Raw genomic sequence first — 24,047 nt, forward strand, 5'->3', positions numbered from 1 at the left:
ACTGGTGGAAAAGCGGTCACTGCTTGAAAGAAAAAAAAAAAAGTGTTATTGTGCATATTCTCTATATCTCAAAAATTGTTAGATATTTTATGATAATTTTTGAAAAATGTGAAATTTTGATACAAGAGATAAAGGTAATGGTGAGAACTTCTTCTGATTCACGTATATTTTTTATATATGTAGAAATTAATTTGATAGCATGTATATTGATTAAAAAAGTATGAGAGCAGGTTACTTGAGTGAAAGAAGTAATGAATGGTATGGAATACTGATCAGGAATTGAAATTGGCATAAAAAGCCTCAGTCACTTTTAGATTTGATTCCATGTTCTCTTTTCGATATGGATTCAAATCCCGCTATGATTTAGATGCTTATGCGAGTGATTGCATAGTGAGACCATCATCCTACTTAGTGGAGATTCGAAATGGTTTCTCTAGCAGTCTTCCTGAATTCAGGATTTAGTCCACTGAGAATACTAATGTGCTCTTGCAGTTTGCAGTGTTTTGTAAAATGGGATTAGCATGATGTTGAATGGGTAATATAGAGATGCCTGAGGTTAATGAAGTTTGGATCCATTTTCATAGCCAGAGATTTCAGAAGAAAAGTGATGTGAACAACCAGTGGTTGCTGTTCAACTCAGGTTTTGTTTAATTTCCATGTTATGAACAAACTTGATATGTTTTTTGGGTTTGTGAATTTTTTTTGTTTTTGATACTAAAGAAGGATATGGGGATGGCTGTAATTCACAAATTTTTTTTTTTACATAAGATAAGAAACATGCATAGTATTACTCAATGTAAACTGAAATGCCCTGCACCCCTTCTCCTCTTCCCTAAAGTGCCAAAAAATCTAAGGAGAAGAACTGCTAAAATATAAAGAAACCTCTGAATTATCTACTCACAACATAGAAACCAAACATAAACATCAGGAGAATAAACCCAATCTATAATATTGGCATTAATTAAATTAGAATAAGCATGCTTTTGAAAAAATAATAATAACAACCATAAAACTTTCTGAAAAGAGGGAGCTATAGAGACTGTATGTAGAGTCTCTATAGCTCAGTGGGTAGTGATGGTGTCCTCTGTTGGCAAATACCTAATCTTTAGGATGTGAAGAATTTTCATTAGCACTTTTCAAGTGCAAGTGAGTTGGTTAGCTTATCTCATGCAGAATAATCAGAAAGACCTAGGTTCAAATTATGTTTAGGATGCAAAGAACATCTATTAGAGCTTTTCCACTGCATGTGAGTTAGCTGATATCATGTAGAATTGTTATTACTAGCTCTGAGCTATTGAGGCTCTCCCATTTAGGATATGTCCCATATCATTTACCAATATTCCATATCATCTCCTTCCTTCCAGAACATTTATTTATTTTTTTTATCTAAAACATGCCTGTTCTGATTCTACCAGTACCTGAAACCATATACTTCACCATTTCAACTTAATTCTGGGTTGAATGGCTAGAATTAAGTTGAAATAATGTCCCTCAATATCCATAAGCTATGGATATTGAGAGACAGGACTAACATATATAGAGATAACCATATTTTGACTGCTAGTTACAAGTATTTCTCATCACACTTTTCTTCAGCCTAATAATTTATGCACCCGAAAAAAAAAAAAATCATATTCATTGATAATTTTATTTGAGTGCTGTTGCCGTCTTCTTAATTACTACTATTCCCCTCTCTCAGTTGCTGCTGCCTATGAATGTTTTTTTTTTTTTTTTAATATTCATAGCAGGTTACTGGACTTTATGTCTTTCCAAATCAAGAAATCCTTCATTTTTTCCATGCTAACTAAATAAACATAAATGAATCAGGCAGGCCACTCCACTTGAAATTCTGAGATTGTTATACTTCTGTTACAATCCACCACTTGGCTAAATAAGAACTGTCTTAGTTAATTGAATAATTAATCTCTTTCTCTCTGTTTTTATTGCCTACCTCTATATATGAATATGATATTTCAACCACTTTTTTTCAGAAATCAGCATTTAAAGATGCCTCTGTATGCCTTTATATATTTGACTGTATTCACTACAATGGCCAGAATTTAATTAATATGTAAGTATATTCACAGCTGATTTTCTTAATGATCTTGATAACATATAAGGATGACCCAAAAGTTTTCAGAATTTTTATTTTATTTTATCTAAAGAGATATCATAGTCCCCCCCCCCACACACACATCCATTTTATCAAAGGATAAAATTAAATTGTAAAGCATAACTCAACAAAATTCTGACAGATCATGTAGTAGGGAAATCTCTTTACATCAGAGAAGCAGAGACTACCTATACTTAGCATTGACAGAGTACTATCCATGTAATATGTGAGTGTTGATTTGAACAAGAGATAATCAGCTGCGTCTCGATTCCCCCAATCAGTGAGTAGCTAGACCAAATTTTGTCTAGGCTACTTACTGATGAAGCCTCAATAAAGGCTGAAACCAGTCTGGGTAGTGACCTCCCACCATAATGTAATAACAGCATACATTTCCTAGGAAATGTGTTTTTACATTATGGAAAATACCAAGAATAGCGATCAGAACTTTACCCACCTTTGCAATGAGTTGCCTGTGTTTGTACTACGTTCTAGGACTACTTGCATTTAGCTCACGCTAGTATTCGCCGATACTTTTATAGTTTTTTATACTATATTCGGCATGAAACTCTCTGATTCCAATCTTTGAGTTTCTTATTCGCTTTTAAAACAATGTGGGATCTAATATCCTCTTAATTTAATTAATGTTTATATTGCCGAAATGAAGCCTGTTGGCTCTTTATATTTAAGTAATAATTATTATATTATTTGCAGATATTTCAGTCTGAAACTAGCGTGTTATTTTTCAGTGTACAGTAAAAATTCATGGTGAGACACAAACAATGGAATGTTTTTTCTGTTTTACAGATCTGAGCAAATGCTAGAGTGCCACCAATACTGTTGGTGGTTACAAAATAAAATGAATAAAATAATAATAAAATTACATAATTAAATGAAACTGACAAAAACAAGGAACAAAAGGGGGAATTACTGCTTGCCATTTATCAGGATAATACTGTCTCAAATCTTTGCAATGGATAGACACTCATTCCAGTTTAATTTTGTGTTGTGTAGAAGTGCTTTAGCATCCTCTTTAAACAGCTGCTCTAACTGACACTGATGTAACAGGCATATATTGAACCAGAGTATGCTATGGCTAGTATACCATGCTGTACTATGCCAGATTTTTTAGGCTTATTGTGAGTGATGTAATTTAAATCACCCAAATGATTGCTTTCTACTCCAAATGGATGATCATCAGTGGGAAAACTTAGATTTCAAGTAGGCATTTGTGCAGTTCAGAAGTTTCTATGAATTTTTGTGGATGAAATGGCCCAACTAACTGGTTGAGCTTTGAGAGACCAATAATCACTCCAGACATTGATAAAAGACCAGAGTCCCAGATTTTGTACTTGTAAACCAGCTCAGATTTAATTCAGAAAAAAGCTGAGGAACCTGACAGGTTCTGTGAATTTACTTGCCCCCCCCCCACTTTTTTTTAAATGATATGTCCCAATAAGTCGATAAGAATTCCACAAAATTATTAATAGTGCTGTACCATGGTTGAGGAAGTTATTTTTTATCAAATAAAAAATATTTATTTTTGTCTAGTTTACAACTACTGGCCACCTAGCCAATACCAAATAAGCGTGATGGATGACCTAAGCTCTTCCAACCATCAACTGGACAAATCTAGTGATTGCTGTACATGAATGTTTTGCCCAGTTCTAACTATATTGACTCAAAGGAAAAAAATTGACAATGCAGTTGCGAACTTGGAAAAGCAGATAACAACTGCATTAACAATTGCCACTCATATGTAAATAATAATAATAAGCTAATGCCTTTTATTCCCTTATAAGGAATAGGCGAGGCCTTTAAACCCTATCTAGCTTTTGGAGACTGAGTGGGCAGTTCAATCTCCACAGTAGCCAATCAGAGATAGCTGGCTCATGTCTATTACTAATTATAGGTGCATCAATGAAGAGATGAGCAAACAAGTGCTACCATCTCTTGGTACCTAACTCTAACAGGATATGTTACCATCTGAACTAATGTGGGTTCTACGGTCAATTTTCTTGAGTTTATGGGGTGAAAAATCCCAGTTTCCAGGAGAAAAAACCCACTTGTCTGTGCCAGAGATCAACTAACCCGGGAACCGGTCGAAGAAAGGCTTAGAAGAAGTTTCTCCAGTCGGCAACTAGACTCAAACTTGTAAGTCTATCTTTGTGTGGCCAAGCGCAGAGAATGCAAGCACCACTTCCACTGAGCTCCACAGGCCTCCACTGCAGATGTGTCATGCACAAACTCCAGCTGACTTCTGGACAAGACTAAAAGCTTCATCCCTGAAAAGAACAGAGCCAGGTGCTGTTGCATGGACAATTCATTCCAGGAAAATTCATCACAGAAAAAATTCGCTGAAAATGTTATTTACCAGAAAATTTAAACAATTTTGTATTGTTACTGATATAAGAAAAGTAAATGCAATGCAAGATAAATTTCAAAAATTTATCTTGCATTGCATTATTTATTTAGATTTTAATCAGATTTTCGTAATATTTTTTATTCTTATACAGTGAAAGTAATATTTTATTGATTGGTAAGTTTTCTAATTTCTGTTTCATCTTAAAAAGTTGTAAATATTCTTTCTTACTTAGATACTACAGGTTCTGTTGATGGAATATTAATATTTACAAAACTAAAATAGGTTGGTTTAGGGAAAAAGGCACCATATTTAAGAATATTTATTCTGCAAACAATTCACTATTTTTCTATGCACTTAGACACCATCCAGATATGATATATATATATATAAGTAAACATTTTATCTAAACTAATTCAGAAGACGAGGTGTTTCAGTTATTGAATACACGTCTATTTTGAAAATGACTCCATTTTTCTCGAAAAGGAAAGATATGCTGTAAGCTGTTATCATTTACAGAGCCAGTTTAAGGTCATGGTGCACCTTTGAGTAATTATATTAAAGAAAATGATAATAAAACTATGTAAATGCTATCATAATAATGTAAACAAACTGTAGCGATTACAGCTTACAGTTTAAAAAAGAAGAACAAACTCTGGTTGTGTTATTTTGCATATGCATGCACATGAGATCTCGAGCACGCCAGTATTGAATAGTAGAGCTGTGAGAGTCCAGTAGGCTATAGCTTAGATTGTTGTTAATATGGATGGGGTTGAGTATTATTTCCTTAGATTCTATAATTTTTCAATCTATCTCATCACAACTGTTATGAATATTGTCAGTTCTATCCCAGAGTACCTGATGTTGAAGGTTTTCTTCATTTGAATTAGCTGAAAATAGGAGACAAGGCACTGGCACGAGTTCTGCTGTAGTTGATGTCTCATTGATGTTCTTCTAAATGTACTTCTATTGATTTCTCTGTCTGTCCAAAGTATGGTTTACCGCAGTTGCAAAGAATCTTATAAACACTAGAATATTCGAGATTATTGTGTTTAATTTTAGGACGATTTAAGATTGAACGTAGTTTTGGAAGGGGTGTGAAGAACATCTTCATGTTATATTTCCTTAAAACTAAACACAATAATCTCAAATATCCTGGTGTTTATAAGATTCTTTGCGATACGGTAAACCATACTTCAGACAGATGGAGAAATTGGTAGAACTATGTTTAGAAGTTCTAGTAGTAAGACTTATACGTTGGTTAGACATAACTGGTAATTAGTTTACGGAATTAACAACGCATATAAAGTATTTTAATTAAAGGTAACTTTAATGAATAACTTCTATATTTCGGCAATGTCACATTGCCATCTTCGGGAACATAAAGATATGGTATGTGCACTCAGGAACTAACACAAAGCAAATGAGGAAGAAAGCAAGAAACTAATATTGTTCCTAAAGTCCTAATGGTGCCCTCTTGCGGGCTAATTTGGTAGTCTTGGCAGTTGGGCTGAAGTTCTCATAATGAAAGTCTCCCAAATTTGGGGCAGTTTCATGCACCCAAATTTGTTGAGGTTAGGAACGTTTTTTAGAGCTGCTGAAGATTCTTTGAATAATCTTTCGTATTTAAACTTGCTGCGATGGATTATTTTTGTTTTCTTCCAACGAATTTTATGGTGGGTATCTAAGGCATGGTCTGCCAGCCCAGAGCGGCTGTACTGGTGAAACCGGATGTAGCCTTGGTGTTCTGAAATCCTGATATTTGTTGTTCTGCCTGTTTGGCCAAAGTAGGACAATTTGCAGCTGCAAGGGACCTGGTATACACCAGGTAGGTCTAGGGGAAGTGGTTGGTCTTTGGTAGAGCGGATAAGGGATGCCAACTTTTTATATGGTCTGTAACAGGAAGTAAGGTCATATTTTTTGAGGATATTGGTTATTTTTTCAGAGGTGCCCTGGATGTAGGGATGGTGATAGACTTGGTGTAATCTTTATTGTGGAGGGGGGGGGAGGGGGGTTGTGGTTTACAGGTTTTAGTATTTTTTGGATTTTTTTGGGGTTATAGCCATTGGCTAAGAAAGTGTTGAGGATGTGGTTTAGTTCAATAGTCAGGGCCTTGTCATCTGAGCAGATTAATTTTGCCCTGTTATATAGTGTTTTTATCACCCCATATTGTTGTGAGAGGGGGGGGATTGCTGGTGAATGTATCTGCCAGTGTGGGTGGGTTTTCTGTAAACAGAGAAAACCAAAGATCCATCAAGCTGGTGGGTGATTAAAGTGTCTAGGAAGGGGAGGGTGTTGTTTTCCTCTTTTTCTAAGGTGAACTGGACTCTTGGGTGTTGGTTGTTTAAGTGTGTTAGGAAGGAGTGGAGTGTGTCTGAGCCATGTGGCCAAATAGCAAACACATCATCCACATAACGAAGCCAAATAGTGGGTTTTTGTGGGGCGGAGTTTAAGGCTTTCTCTTCAAATGTCTCCATAAAGAAATTGGCCAAGGGTGGGGAAAGTGGTGAACCCATGGCTGTCCCCTCTATCGGTTTGTAGAACTTTCCTTGCCAAACGAAATAGCCTGAGTTCATTGTGAACTGAAATAGGGCTGAGATATATGTTAGTTCCTGAGTGCACATACCATATCTTTATGTTCCCGAAGATGGCAATGTGACATTGCCGAAATATAGAAGTTATTCATTAAAGTTACCTTTAATTAAAATACTTTATATGCGTTGTTAATTCCGTAAACTAATTACCAGTTATGTTTAGAAGAACATCAACGAGATATCAACTGCAGCAGAACTCATGCCAGTGCCTTGTCCAGCCATGTTCTATTTCCAGCTAATTCAAATGAAGAAAACCTTCAACATCATGTATTCTGGGATAGAACTGACAATATTCACCACAGTTGTGATGAGATAGAGAGAAAAATTATAGAATCTAAGTAAATAATACTCAACCCCATCCATATTAACAACAATCTAAGCTATAGCCTACCAGACTCTCACAGCTCTAATATTCAATACTGGCATGCTCAAGATCTCATATGCATGCATGTGCAAAATAATACAACCAGAGTTTGTTCTTCTTTTTTAAACTATAAGCTGTAATCGCTGTAATCTCTACATGAAAATAGGCAGAATCGTTGAAAATGTCAACTCTGTTGTGAACGGAGAACCTGTGGAACAAGTAAAACATTTCAGCTACGTAGGCACGATTTTTAGTGAAAGTGGTAAATTAATTATGAAAATAGACAACAGAATCAACAAAGCTGATATGGTAGGAAGTCAATTGAATAAATTCATATGGAATAAGAGAGAAATTAGTCGGAACACTAAATTATCTGTATACAAGACAGTGTTCAAACCAGTTTTAACTTATGGATCTGAGAGCTAAGTCAGAAGTAAAACACTTGACCAAAGACTAGAGACTGCAGATATGAGAGTCCTGAGAAAGATTAGAGGTGTGAACAGATGGCATCAATGGCAATATCATATTAAAAACGAGGATATCAGGAAAGAACTTTCAGCATCCAGGAATGCATTAGCAGAGCTAATCTCAGGCAGTATGGTCACTTAAACAGAATGGGCGAAGAAAGATTAGCAAAACAAGTGTTCTCTGCCAGGTTGGCAGGAAAACGACCCAGAGGAAGACTAAGATATAGCTGGATTGATACGGTACAATGAGCCTTAGACGATAGAAATATAAGATCTGATAATGATAATATTGGAGTCTTGGTAAGTGACAGACTGATTTGGAGGAAAATTGTAGATAGGAAGTTAGTAATGATGTAAATTTTTCATGTAGTACTATCATATCCTGTACATCCCTTGAGGGTACAAATCAGCAATTTGATTATGAGGTGATGAAGAGAATATGTTATCAAACCGAGTAAATACAAATGAATAATAGATATATGTGTATATATATATATACACACACACACACACACTAATCCCTCGATTTAACAGACTAACAGGAGCTCAGGGCTGTCCATTAAATCGAAAGTTCGTTAAATCACGAATTTTTTAAAATAAAAATACCTGTAACATTATACTGCAATGTTATCAATATTAGCACTGTAATAACAAAAAAATTGTTTTACACACAATTTTAACACAATTTTTACATTTTTAGATAGTTAATGTTCAATGTTGAGGCACTTGGTTTAAGTAATCCTGCTTTGAAAAACCTTTCAAGTTTTTTTGAACTATTGAATTCTGCTGTTTTTTTATAATTAACTCCCTAAAATTATGAAAATGTGTGTAATAAAACTGCTGCAGAAAGTCACGCCATGCGACAATAGAACCAATTACAGTGCGATTGGTGTAATGATGTCCTAATCCTTCACCGAACATGTTTTATGAGCAGTGACTCATTTATGTCGGCTAAATTACTACAGTGTTTTTCCAACATATGATGGCCTATTCACCAAAATTTGTTAAAAATAACAGGAAATTAATAACAAAACATAACCTGTTAATTTAATTATAAGCAAATATTGGTTAAAAGCATTTTAAAATTAACAGGGTGTTAATTTTCACATGTGACATATGGACCGGAAATTTTGTCCATTAAATCATGGATTTACTGCACACACACACACACACACACACACATATATATATATATGCATGCTCCCAAAGTGAAATACATAATTAATTTCTTCTCCTGTGAACCGTTAAAAAATAAACTGTAATTAGAAATATCATGTCATTAACAACTGACTATATAGCGTACCCTCTCCCACCAATTACAAACATCCATGCCCAATGCGAATTTTGAATTCACAGGTGAATTCAAAATTCGCAGTGGGCATGGATGTTTGTAATTGTTTTTAGGTGAGAATGAATTTTGTGGCTTCCATGTTAGGTCTCTAGAGCAGGATTTTCGGACTAAGTTGAAATGAATAAAAATAGATTTCATGTTATCGTTTCATATATAATATCGTTTATAGTGTTCTTTTACCTACTAAAAATAAGTCTAGATTTTTACAAGTGCTGATTGTTTCCATATCTGAAATCTGAGATCTTTAATAATATATATAAAATACTCTAATAATATATATAAAATAATCCTTTCTGGTTACTCGATTTTCGATCCTAACAATCACCAGGCTGAAAGTTACGTGAGGTTATTCATCACAACTGTGATCTCGAAGAAGATACAATTCTCAAAAGTCACACTAAAGAGCAGCAAGTAATAACTAGTTTAAGTCAGAAATTTTCAGTTCCATTCCTTTGAATAATGATAGTTTGAGGTATGATAAATACTGTGACAATGTCGAATAGTTGTGCGGACATGATGTTTAGGGCCTCCTTCGATGAGTCTAAGGACTCCCTGGAGTAGCCCGAAATAATAATAATAATTCTAAACAAAAATGCTGATATTTCTTTTATAGGTGGATGCAGTAATTTTGTAAATTAATTCCTCCTAATTATCCCAAAACTCACAAAATTTCTGATTCATGATAATCACTTTTCTTATTATCGAAAACTTCTAAATTATCTGAAGCGGTTTCTTTGCATCTTGAAATTTCACTTTTTCTTCCCAAAAGATGATTCATCACCTTTTGGGAAGAAAAACAAAAGCATAGCTATATTGCATGGTTATTCCACTATTTTTTTTTGAGGGGGGTTGGTTGTATATATTTTTATGGCTACTACCAACATGTACTATAGCTGTGCAGCAATGGGCTGGCCAGGAAATGTTTTTTTTTATTTTATTATTTTTAGCATTTTGGTTATTGTATTTACTTTTCATTTTAACCTGGTCCAGAAATCCTGATCTAGAGACCAAACATGGAAACCACTCAAGCCACTTCAGGCCTCCAATAAGCAGTGCTGTGGTCTCACATCAGACAACGAAATTCATCTCTCACCTAAAAACAATTATAAACATCCATGCCTATTTTTGAATGGTTCACAAGAGAAGTAATTAATTACTTATTTCACTTTGGGAACATGCATCATATATAATTTTTTTCAGTAAAGAAGACTAAATATAAAATTTAAAATTTCTTAGTGTTCATAAAATATTCATAAAATATTAGTATTGGAGGAAAAGGTAAAGGCTAGTAATGCAGCTGCAGATGTTAATTTATCTTACGTGATTTACATAATGATGTAAATTTATGTTTTATTATGATTTATTATTTTATCATTTTCTTTAATATAATTACTCAAAAGTGCACCTATGACTTTTAACTAGTTCTGCGAAGCAGTTTACAAGATGTCTTTACTATGCAGGAAAAGTGCAATGAATTTCAAAATACATGTGCATTCCATAACTGAAACACCTCATCTTCTGAATTAGTTCAGACAAAAAAATATATCACACCTGGATGGGTGTCTAAATGTGCAGAACAGAAAAATAGTGAACAGTTAGAGGAATAAATATTCTTAAATATTGTGCTCTTTCTCCCTAACTATTCCTAAATATTTTATTCTCCCTAATAACTATTCTAACTATAAATAGTTAGAATAGTTAATTGGAATGTTAATCGTTAACTATAAATATTAGTTCGAAATAACTATTATCCCTAAATATTCTTAAGTATGGTGCTCTTTCTCCCTAACCAGTTTTTGTAAAAATTAATATTCCATCTACAGAGCCTGTAGTAAGAAAGAATATTAATAACTTTATATGGAATAAAAAAAATTCAGGATGCTAAATATAATTAAAATAATACATAAAATTTTTTTTTTTTTCATATATGGGAATGACATGACCATAGCATTTCAAATTTTCTTGCAAAGAATTTTCCCGCAATTAATTTTTGTGCAATTAATTTTCTCGAGATGAAAAATCTCCATGATTAATTTTCTTTCTAGTGAATTTTCCTATGATTAATGTTTCCACGATGAAAAGTCTCCACGATTAATTTTCCTCACAAGGAATTTTCTCCATAATGAATTGTCTGCGAAGAATTTTCCTTCGATGAATTGTATGGACAACAGGTGCCAATACCACAGAACACCAAAAAGCACTCAATAGGGCTTTGAATGATATTCGATATGCACTTAAAAATTATTGTAATCATCACTGGGAAAAAAAAAATGCAATCCTTAAATACAGAAGGACCAACTATACACAGACAGGAAACCACTCCTGTCCATCCATGGTGAATGTGGTCCGATTTACTGCAATTCAAAGGTGAAGCTTTTTTTTTTCCAACAGCCTATAGCAGCAGTGTAGTCCAAACTACACCCATTTTGATCAAGAGTTCATCAGTAAAGTACATACTTGGGTGCATTGTACGCTAAAATGCACAGACTACTTAAGCTCCATCTGATGAAAAGGAAATCATTACCAAACTTAAGAACAGCATTATAAAATATTATTACCAGAATCACTTACAGTTAAGATTTTTATTTGTAAAATTTTTGGCCAAGTTTCAAAGCCATTGTCAATACATATAGGAAAACTCAATTTAATTGAAAGCACATGATGTTATGTGCACTATTGGCTGCAGGAGAATAGAATCATCTGCATAGCTCCATTAAATTAAAATAAATTAATTTAGTTAATTATTTCTAATAAATTAATAAATTAATTTATCAGGCCAGTTCTGATTGATTAATCTGCACAAATTCATCTTGAAGAACATCAGGAATTCATTTCTCTTAAAGAACCCAACAAATCCAATTTATCAAGCCACACTTTATCTACAAAACACAGGATTCAGTGGAACAAAACCAAAATGTTACACAAAAGTTACTTTCTTCTGGAAAGACTCTACAAAGAAAGCTGTGAAGCACACATTCACACAACCCAAACCTGAACAAAAGCGATTGCCTAAAACTTTCTCACTTCTGGGAAGTTATTTTAACTAATACTCACCATTCACATGTTCCTTAATTGTAATTAAATTTTCTTTATATTTAAAAATAATTAACTTAATTAATTTATTGTCATTTATTTTAAATATCTATGAATGCAGATGGAACTATTTTCCTGCAGCTGATAGTGCACATAATATCACGTGCTTTCAATTAAATTTTGTTCTTTTTAGAGTTTTCCTATAATTGTATTGACAATGGCTTTGAAAACTTAGCCCAAAATTTTACAAATAAAAATATTAACCATAAGTGATTCTGGTAAGAATATTTTATGATGAATTGTTCCACTTGTGCCTTGATTTTTAGATGAATTAAGAACAGCAAAGCACCAGGCTCAGATGGGATTTGTAACAAAATCATTAAATGTCTGTCACATAAATCTGTGATGCACATTGTTGTTATTATGGCACTTCCCAGCATGATGGAAAGTGTTATTATTATTTATATGGGTACTCCATGGAGTCAAAAGACTCATTGTGGGAGACCCATTCTATCCATTAACACAATACCTATCATGCATCTCCTTAAACCTATTCACAGTTGGGGCACTCACAACCACCTCTGTCAATCCATTCCACTCATTCACCACTCTCCAAGTAAAGAACCTAGTCTGCACACCCTTACTAAACATGTATTGAATCCAATGTATTGAAAAATTTCTTCTGTGTCAATCTTATAGAATCCTTTTAGTGACTTATAAGTTTCTATCATATCTCCTCTCTTTCAACTGTTAGCTAAACTCTGCAACCTACACACTCTCAATCTGTCTTCACATAAGGAACATTTCCAGACCTGTCACCAGTTTGGTCACTCATCTTTAAATCCTCTCCAAACCTCTCCACCACCTCCCAATTCTCAAGAAATGCAGGTGACCAAATCTGTGCATAGTAGTCAACATGTTGACTACTATGCACAGATAGGGAGGAAAGTAACCTCCCTATCTTTACTTGTCAATGTGTTCTTCTTCAGTAGCCAAGTAATCCTCCAAGTAATTCAGAGGACATATTGCAAACAATGCTTGCAATATGTCCTTTGAATTTCAAATCTCTATCCACCATCACCACCAGACCCTTAGTCTCATGAATTTCCTGTTAACTAATGTTATCACTATGATACAAAGTGCGTAATCTTTTCATCCCAAAGTGCATTACCTTACATTTTGCAATGTTGAAATGACAACCATTGTCCTTTGTCCACACTGCCAATTTTTTACATTCATCCTGTAAGATATCTACATCACCTTTGTCGACTGTTGCCTCCCTAGTTTTGCATCATTGGCAAACAACTGAATATCTCCCCTTCAAATGTTCTGCTGTTCATAATAGCTGTAGTTGTAGTAGCTGACATAATCTTAATCCCAAAACCAGAAAAAGCAACACAGATCCCCCCCCCCCCCCCCAAAAAAAAAAAACTATTACCCAGTCAGCCTGTTCACTTGCCTAGGAAAAATAGTCAAGAGGATAATACTAACAAGATTGCAGAAAGTCACTAAAGAATTAAATCTGAAACCCGATGAGCTCCCTGGATTCTGGGAACACACCACTGAAGAGGTTCTCAGAGTCATAGAACACATCAATAAGGTATAACTGGAAGCAACACATAGGAATGATCTTCCTGGACGTTGCCAAAGCATCTAACAGAACGTGACACTGTGGGCTTCTTTTCACATTCCTGCAGCCTAAGTTGTTACTAGTACTGATCGCACTACTATACACATCTACTACACACATACTACACATCTGATATCACATCTACCTCAGTGATCACAAAATTCAAGGAATTAGATTGTCTGAATGCAAAATCAGAGCAGGTGACCCCCAGGATTCCCTATTATCACCTCTATTCTTTTCCATCTATGTGGATGACATTTGTTGACATTTCACACACAGAACTACAGTAGCCCTATTATGCAAGTAATTAACAAATTAAAAACTGCCAAATGCAATCTCAGAACTAGAACAGTGGCTCAAAAAATGGGGAATAGGGAGTTTAATGCAGACAAGAGCATTGTCATGCTGTTCACAAGAAGTCTAGTGTCCTAGGAGAGGGTGCAGTGGTTGTTGCTACCCCCCATTCCATGGTGACCGGTATCCAAATACTTAGGGGTACAACTAAAAGGGCTTTGATTCATGACTCACTTCAATCATGTCTGCTCAAAAGCAAATATATGGCTCACCTGCCTGGACTCACATAGTGGATTCAAACATTAACAAACTGTAGTTAACCCAAAACAAATTTTTGCAAATAGCATTCAATGCACCATGCTTGGTTCATAAGAAACATACAGCTTCACCAAGAAGTTGATATCCTTGAGATGAAAACTTTCCTACTTAAAAGTGCTGCAAAATTCTCTGCAAATTCTCTTGCATAATCCACATTAATTAATCCACACTATTAATCTCCCAAGCAGTAGACTACAGTGATCATAGCAAAACACAAACAGAAATATAAATTAAAGATACCAAGAAATTATATTCTTGGTTTAATCCTTTAATCAAGTGTAAGCAAACAAAGTTTGTGTCTGTAGTAACTTCAGGACTGGGCAATTCTATATAGAAGCTAATGACTTCACATCACTTGCCTTAGTATTCCATAATGCAAAGCACATATCCTTATGGATATGTATAATGCTATGCATTATATGAAATATGACTTCTGTATTACTTCAACCTTGGTATCAGCTCTGGGTCTTGCTCCCACTGATGAGACCTCAACAAAGGTCAAAACCGGTTTGGGTAGTGGCCCTTTCCATAATTCATAGTATCATACATATCCGTAAGGATATGGGCTTTGCATTATGGGATACTAAGGCAAGTGATGTGATGTCATTAGCTTCTATTATACGAGTTGCCCCAGTTCTGAAAATACTTCAGGTGCAGACTTTTGTAAGCAAACATTTGTTTGCTTACACTTGGATAAAAAGATTAAACCAAGTACAGATAACCCTCATATAACGCAGATGTTAGGTTCCATAAAAATGGCGCATTATATAAATCACGTTATACGAAACTCAGATCACATAGAAAAAAGTAGGGTTAGGTTCCGAAATCGTTTTTTTTTTTTAAAGATTATATAAACAATGACATATCCAACAAAAATATATTTTTATTTAATTCAAGTAATTCATGTAAGTCAAGAAAACATATAAACTATGAAACAAATACATAGTATAAAATTATAAAAAATTATAAATTGTATGTAAACTTCATTGCACGTAATACATAAATGTTTTAGGCAAAATAAAATAAAGTGTATATTTTGATCGTCGTCACTCTCTTCAAAACCAACATTTCGTAAATGTTCTTTATTTATGAGTGGCCGGATGTCGTCATCACTTGATATCTCTTGGACATCATTTGTATAATTCTCATTGCATATACTTCGGCTGGTTTAGTTATCAAGAAGTCAGTAATAAGACCTTGCTTACCACTATACTGCAATTTTTTTTATTAAGTTCATAATATGGAACTAAACAAATATCCAATTGTCTTGTGAATTTTCCGGAGCGCTCCATTGAGGGATCATTTTCCATAAAATAACTTTCTTGCCAAATTCAATCCTTCTGCTAATTTCTTTAAACTGAATTCTTTAACGGATTCATCGCAATCAGAATCTTTGGCAGAACTTTCCCTGCCATTTGGTTCGATGTCATCAATTAATTGTACCAGTTCCTCCTCGTTTAAATCTATTTCCTCATCATTTAATTCACTAATTTCATTTTCAACATATCACAAAAGCGCTCTAAATGGCCATTACTATAAAAATAATATTTTTACATAAAAAAAAAGAAAAAAGAAGCATTACATATTATACGTAACTCACCAAAAAATAAAGTGCTCAGCTTGAGATTAACGCACTTATGATTTTTAATGCACTTTCCTAGCAGAAAACGAAGACAATTTTCATCAATAAATATTTTATATGGCAAACAATTGATGTACATGTGTGCTAAAGGCTCCCCCCCCCACCAATATAAATTTGCTACTTATAACTACATGTGCGATAGGGCAGATGCAAATTTAACTAAGATTAAATTAGATTTTTAAGTCGTGCGTTGAAAAATATATCAAAAGATAAAGGGTTACTACAATTTGTGGACCTCGTTATATCGAAACCGTGTTGTATAAGTACCGTGTTATACGAGGGTTATCTGTATATAATTTCTTGGTATCTTTAATTTATAGTATAACCAAGTGAATAAACTTCCAACAAACAAAAACAAAACACAAACCATATGAACAGGAAGAAGAAACCCAAAACTGGCAAGCCAAAAGCTCAATATCTCAAATCTGTTATGGTTTATAGCAGACTAACAAACATCTTGGGACCAACATTCCAAACAAATGCAACAAAAACATGTAATGTTTTGTAAAACTGATTGCCAATTGCCACAATAGGCAAGCCAAATGCTCGATAATCACCCTTAATCCATCATTTTCTTTGCAGAGCTGACAAAGGATTAAGGGACCTCAAGTCTAATCATTCCATTATGCCAGAACAGTTACCAGTTAATCTCAGAATCTTCCTCAGTCTAGCTCACATTGAGCAGATCTGGGGGGGGAGGTTGAAACTGGTATGGGTAGTGACCCTTACCATAATGTACAGCATTATACATGTCTAAACAGAAGTATGCTTTGCCTTGTGCTGTGGGATACTAAGACAATTGATGCAAAGTCAACTGCCTCTATATTCAAATATCCTAGTTGTAAAGATATTTCACGTGCAAGCAAGCTTTGTTTGCATGTGCTTTGGTATAGGATCAAAACAAGAATATAATTTCTTGTCTGTTATAATCCAGAAAGCTAATAGATTTTTCTAGACGTTATGCCTTACTAATGCAAACACTTAATAATTCATCTTTTCCTAACCAGCCTTTCAAATACCTTGAAACTTTTAAAGTTATGAAAACAGAAGTTGATGACCATACAGTTATTGATTGGTCTATAATTCTTTGTGTCAGTCCTAGCTCCATCCTTGTATAATAGAATTGTCTTATCTTATAATAGAATTAATAGAATTAATCAGACCCGAGACTCAAATTAAACAAAATGGTCAAGAGTACTGACAATTCTTTAATTGCTTATCGTACAACACGAGCTGGTATAGTATCCAATCCCACAGATGTATTGACATTGAGGTTATGCAATAGACTACTCACCTCCACTTCATTCACCACAATTCCCGTATAATCTTCTGGTACATTCGTTTCTGCAATGTCACCACCTGGATGATATATTCTTGCAAAGTGCTCACTCAGTAACTCAACTATATCAACTGGTTCAGTTACCTCCCTACCATCGGCATTCTTTAAAATCACTCTGCCATGTACATTTTTCCTTTTACTTGCTACATATCTAAAAAACTGTTTAGGATTATCTTTAGCCTGCATGGCCAATGTTCTTTCGTAATCCTTTTTTGCTTTTCTTACCACACTCGTTACCCTTCTGGCCTGTGCTTTATACCGTTCGTGTGCCTGCTGGTCACCTTTCTCCTTAAATTCCGTCCATAGTTGTCTCTTTTTTTGCAGCTCAAGCTTAATGGTGTTATTCATCCATTTAACCCCTAGTTGATTTATTATTCAGACTCTAGGTATACAGTCAGCCATTGCTTCATGCAAACACTTCTTAACTACCTCCCATGCACTATCGACTTCTAGTCCTTGCAGTTGTAAATGCCATGTCACTGAACCAATCAAACTCCTAAGCTTGTCATACTTTCCAACCCGATAATTCGACATGTACCCTGTCTTAATTGAAAATTCTATACCTTTAGCCACCTCCCAAGTCAAGACCCTATGATCACTCTCACCGATTGGTGGCAATGTGGTCATATTTGTTACAGCCAAATCCTCAGATGTAATTACTAGGTCAAGCACTCTCTGACCCCTAGTATTTTCCATTACATGCTGTCGCAGATAGTTATCCCTTAATAACCGCATAAAATCCAATTCCTTCCTCCCGTGTGTCCTCTCCTCACTCCAATCAATGCGACCATAGTTGAAATCTCCCATAATAATCACCCTCCTTCCACTCATTTCTTCTATTTGCTTGTGCATACTGTCACCACCATCTTTTCCATCACCTGGTCTATAGCAGCACCCAATTGTATATTTAGTTCTGCTAGCCACAATCTCTTACCAAATGGCCTCAAATGTGCTCTTTTCTCTATCCTTCAATTGAACTTCTGTTCTCCTTGGCTGCAACTCATCAGCTATCATCAACAATACTCCTCCCCCCATTTTATTCTCCCTGTCATTCCTGAACACACTATACCCATCACATTCAATCCCACTAGCTATATCATCTACAGTCAGCCATGTTTCACTAATGCCAATAACCTGTGGTCTGGAAGTGCCAACCATTGCCAAAAACTCTTCCTTCTTGTTCCAAATACTCCTAGCATTAGTGTACATGAATTTAAGACCCCATTAGCCCCAACCCTACCTTGATGCCTTATATTAACTATCCCACTCTGATTTGTTGTCCTTATTTGCTCGGGCATATTATATTCATTCTTACATTCAACTGCCTCCCTAAGGACTGTATATCTACTCCCCCCCCCCCTTAATAAATCTAGTTTCCCTGAATTTGCACATCCACCACATTCAGCAACACTTTCTCAAGTCTTCTTACACCGTAACCATTCAAATGCAAGCCATCCATCTTATATAGATCCTTTCGCCCATCGAACTCACTCCACACATCCACAAATTCCACACCACTCGTCATACATAACCCACGCATAAAGTCATTCGCAATTATGGCCCTCCTTTTAAACATTTCACTGTCATACTGTGGCAAAAGACTAACCATTCTAACTCTCTCACTCTTTTCTTTTGCTACCTCAAACAATTCATTCAGGTCTTCTATCATTTCCATTTTGTCTCCTTTCAAATCATTCGTACCTGCCACAACAATCATTTCTTTCACCCTTTCCTTTTGCTCTCTAATAGACTCAGTTACATCCTGTATGGTCACACCAGGTTGGTACAATTTTGTCAAATCCTCTACTATCACACCTCGTACTAACGAGTCTCCATACAGCACTCTACTTCTAGAATAAATTTTTCAGAATATTTCATTAGTTTGTTATTTAAGATTCTGCTATATATTTTGTAACAGGAATTTAGTATACTGATACCTCTATAGTTTTTAGGGTCATCTCCACCTTTCTTAAAGATAGGAATCACAATTGCTTTTTTCCATTCTATTGGGGGGATACCAGTTGAGTAAATTTTATTTAAAAATAATAAGAGTCTTTCTTTGAATCTTGTTCCTACGTATTTATATAGTTCTGAGCCTAGCTTATCTTCTTCAGGTGATTTTCCATTTCTTGTTTCTTTCAGGCTGATTTCTAATTCTTAAGTTATTTCCTTTTCATTTTCGTTAATTGTTTGCCAGTTGTCTTTTTTAAAATATTTGTCTGTCCACAATTCTGTGTAGTAATTTAGAAATTCTTATAATTTTAATTTGGTGTTTAATTTTATGTTTTCTTTGGTATCTGCATTTAATTGTTTCAAATTCTGATATACATTGGATCTATTTTATATAAATCATGTTCTAAATTAGAAACAAATTTATTCCATGATTCTCTATGTCTTTTTCTGACTTCTCTTTTAGCTATGGCTCTTATTCTTTTATATTCTATTTCATCTTCTAATCTTTTACTGCATAACCATTTGTGAAAGGCTTCTTTTTTCTTTTTGATTATTTCTTTGATTGTATCATCCCAGATCTTCAGTTTTTTTCTTTTATTGAATTTTTTGGTCTTTCCTAAGCTTTCATTTGCTGCTGCATTTAGTATCATTTTTATATTAAGCCATTCTATTTCTTCATTTTGTTTTATTTTATCTAGATATTGGTTAATTCTTTGTTCATGTAGCCATTGTACATTTGTGTCATTCAATAGTCTAGTTTTATAAACAAATGTTTCAATTTTTCTTTCTGTTCTTGTTACTTGTAGCCATTTAGGTGGTAGTCTTAATTTTATTTTAACAAGGAAGTGGTCACTGCTTATTTCATATCCTCTGTGAACTCTAACATCTAGTGAAAATTTTGATGTCTTTTCATTTAATATGAAGTAATCTAATATTGATTTCCTTCCTCTTGCTGCCCAAGTATATTTATGTATGTCTTTATGTTTATAGAAGGAATTCATTATTTTTAGGTTATTATAAACTACAAAGTCAATCAATTTTTTACCATTTCTGTTTAGAGTGTGTTCTCCATGTATTCCTATATTATTATTAATTTTCGTGTTTCCAATTCTTGCATTTAAGTCTCCTGTTAAAATTATGTAATACTTTTTATTTATTTTATTATATATGTTTTGTAGCTGATTATAAAAATCAATGTTATCCTGTTCTCTTCCTTCTTCTGGGACATATAAACCAATTATTGTTAAATAGCCTCTATCTATTTTTATTCTAGCTTCTATTATTCTTTCATTCCATAATTTATAATGTTTTAACTATTTTGAAAGGGAGTTATGAATCCAAGTCATGACTCCTGCTTGTGTTCTTTGGTCTCTGTCGACTCCACTGTATATCACATTAAAATTTTCAGTTCTCATAGTTCCTTTTAATTTCTTTTTTGTTCAGTGATTACTGCTATTTTAAAATTTCTTTCATTTAATAACTGGTCTAATTCTATTTCTTTATATGCTATTCCTCTTGCATTCCAGTTTGCTATGTGTATTATATTTTGTCGTTTCCATTTTCGTTTTACCTTTTCCATTCCAGGGTCATTTCCCATAGATTCAATCCGATTATCTTTTACTGTCAGCTTACAAGTAGGATTATGTTCTCCATGTCAGGGGACTAGCCTGATGATGGAATAGTTTAGTGGTAGGGCTGCTACCTTAAGGCTTCTGAACTAGCCTTCTTCCGAATATAAACCCATAGGAGGAATAGGGTATATTGAAGGGGAAAGAGTAGATTATAGAAGAATTACAGTAAAGTTTATGGAGAGGGCATAGTTGTAATGCCAAAAATGAAAAGACCCCATGGCCCTCGAGTACTCTAATAGCATAAGGCAATAATGCAGAGTGAAGCAGATGTTGCTATTAACCCATTTCTGTATCCTAGATCTTATTAACTTCTCTAACACCTTAACCACACCTCCAGATATAGATTGCCTATACAATCTATTCAAGTCCTCACGAAAGACCTCAACATCTGCTTCACTCTGTATTTCTTTCCAATTTTGCATCCTCAAACAGTTTCATATCACTAGTTACACCATCCCAATATCATTAATATACAAGTTGTACAACAGTGACCACAATATAGACCCCTGCAGCACATCACTAGTGACTTTCCTCTTTTGGAATACTGCACTCTCATATACAACTTTCTGTTACCTATCTGATATCTATTCACCAATTCAGCTCACCAGTCTATTATCAGGTCTTATCCATTTCAGTTTATTTAATAGCTTGTTGCGTGGCAATCTATTAAAAGCTTTTTAGCAAAATCTAAGTATACCACTGCATATGCATCTCCATTGCCCAGTATATTTGTCACCTTGTTATAGTAAATTAGTAATACATGATCTCCCTTTATCAAACTCATGCTGACAATCACAGAGAATACACTGTTGCTATTAACCCATTTCTGTATCCTAGGTTCTCATTAACCACTTTACCGGCCATTATGGATCAAATACACATCCTCATACGCTTCGTATCCATCATCATATTATATTCCAGTGTAATATCAATGGTATGGGGTACTTAAGGTTCAAAGCTGTATAACTGAGAGGAGACCTCCACATAGCCTTTAAAGGAATGCAGAGAACCGACCAGCGCTTCTGACATAATATCCAATCCTCACCTTCTCGTGGTGCACCCTGTTGGATATCTACCTGGATACTGAACGAACGAGGATGGGCTGGAAATTTGGAATTTAGTCGACCAAATTGTATTCCTATTGGTTAAACCAAAATACAAAATGATGGTACAACATGACAAAATTTCATGCTGGCTGCGACGTCGCCCGGTTAAACAAAGCCCCTGTTGTTTTCGCTAGGGAACCAGGGCGAACAGCGAAAAGTCAACTACTGGAAGAAATCTGAAAACATACCCCAACTCAACATCACCAGAGTTAAAGATCGGTACTATCAACATAAGAAGCCTGAATGGCAAAGAAATGGAGCTAGCAGAGGAATTAGATAAGTACCAGATCGACATAATAGGGATGACCGAAACAAAAAAGACAAAAACTGGTGAGATCTTTATGAGCAATAAATACAAAATGCTATATTCAGGCAATGACAATCAAGGAAAAGAAGGAGTACCCATAGTATTCAACAGAAAATACGAGGCTCATCTTCTTGAATGGCAGGCAGTGTTAAGTAGAGTGATTTGAGCAAATATCAGAATGGGGAACTGGACAATGAGACTTATTTGTGCCTATGGTCCCACAGAAGGTTCTACTAAGGTAGAAGTGGAGGAATTTTTTGAGGCTCTAGAGAAAGCTACTGACACAATGAAAAAGGAAAAGTTTGTCCTCATTGGGGATCTAAATAGCAGAGTAGGAAGTGATTGCCAGACATACAAAAATGTTTTGGGAAAATTTGGAGAAAAGAGCAAAGTTAATAATAATGGCAAATTCCTGTTGAATTTCTGCTCAGGACATGAACTGGTTATTACTAACACAATGTTCCAACATAAAAATGTGCACAAATTCACATGGAGAGAAGAGGCAAGGAATAAAAAAAAAAGTCTCATTGACTATGTTATTGTTGATAGTGATGTTTTCTCCCTGGTGCAGGACACCAGAGGGTACAGAGGATTTGAAATTGGAAGTGATCACTATTTAGTCTTGAGCAGGATAAAATTGAATTTCATATTGAAAAGAATAACATGTAAGAAAGTTTTAAAGCGAATAAAAGTTGAGCAGCTCTCAGATGTGAACTGTAGACTAAAATACACAAAGATTATTGAAGGAAAAATGAAGGAGTTTGAGAACAGGAACGAAGCCTTGGAGATTCAGTGGCAAGCTCTGAAGAAAACCCTGATTGATTCAGCTAGAGAGGCATGTGGTGAAGTTGTCTGCAAGGATAGAGAAAAATTAGAACTCCATGGTGGACACAGGAAGATAAAGAGGCAGTGAAGGAAAAGAAGAAAGCATATCAAAAGTTCCTGGCAAATAAGTCAGCTTGTGCTCTCAGAGAATACAGAAACAAATGTAAGAAAGTGTGTAAAACTAAACAGTGTGTAAAACTAGCTAAACAAAAGTAATTGGAGGACTGTGGCAAGAACATAGAAAATAAATATCAAGAAGGTGGCAAAATATTCTGGATGTTGTGTTGAAGAAGCCTACGAATGGAGGAAAGAGTGCTGTAAAAGGAGTTAAAGATGATAAAGGTGACATGAAAACGGGAGACAAAGATATTCTTGAAGTATGGAGTAATCGCATTGGTGGAACCGTACTCCAGGAGATTGATGAGGCCAGGGATTTGGGAGTATTGGTGGATAGGGAATTGAAGTTTAGGGGGCACATTGCAAAAGTGACTAAAACAGCTCACCAAATCATTTGGCTTCTGAAAAATACTTTAACATGCAGAGACAAACAAGTTGTTGTTCCTCTGTATCGAGCCTTGATAAGACCCCATCTGGACTACTGTGCCCAGTTATGGGCACCAGGGTTTCTTCGTGATGGGAAGTGGAGAGGATCCAGAGACGAGTGACCAAGATGATAGCAGGTTTGTGGAATGAACCTTATGAGAATAGGTGAAGATTTGTG

At 34.9% G+C, this 24,047-nt stretch overlaps 1 protein-coding gene across 4 annotated transcripts in view; it reads left to right on the forward strand.

Annotated features, from left to right (window-relative positions):
* The window catches only part of LOC150107542 (DNA ligase 3-like), a 505,727-nt gene that overhangs the window by 240,478 nt on the left and 241,202 nt on the right, over positions 1-24,047 (forward strand). For all 4 annotated transcript variants that reach the window (XM_090391370.1, XM_090391373.1, XM_090391372.1 and 1 more), the window contains one exon: positions 1,992-2,071. In XM_090391370.1, coding sequence (XP_090247496.1) covers positions 1,992-2,071 — 80 coding nt within the window. The remainder of the gene's footprint in view (positions 1-1,991; positions 2,072-24,047) is intronic.

Source organism: Typopeltis vanoorti, chromosome 4 (assembly GCF_054136105.1).
Source record: "Typopeltis vanoorti isolate ZY-2024b chromosome 4, IOZ_Tvanoo_1.0, whole genome shotgun sequence".
Classification (NCBI taxonomy): domain Eukaryota; kingdom Metazoa; phylum Arthropoda; class Arachnida; order Uropygi; family Thelyphonidae; genus Typopeltis; species Typopeltis vanoorti.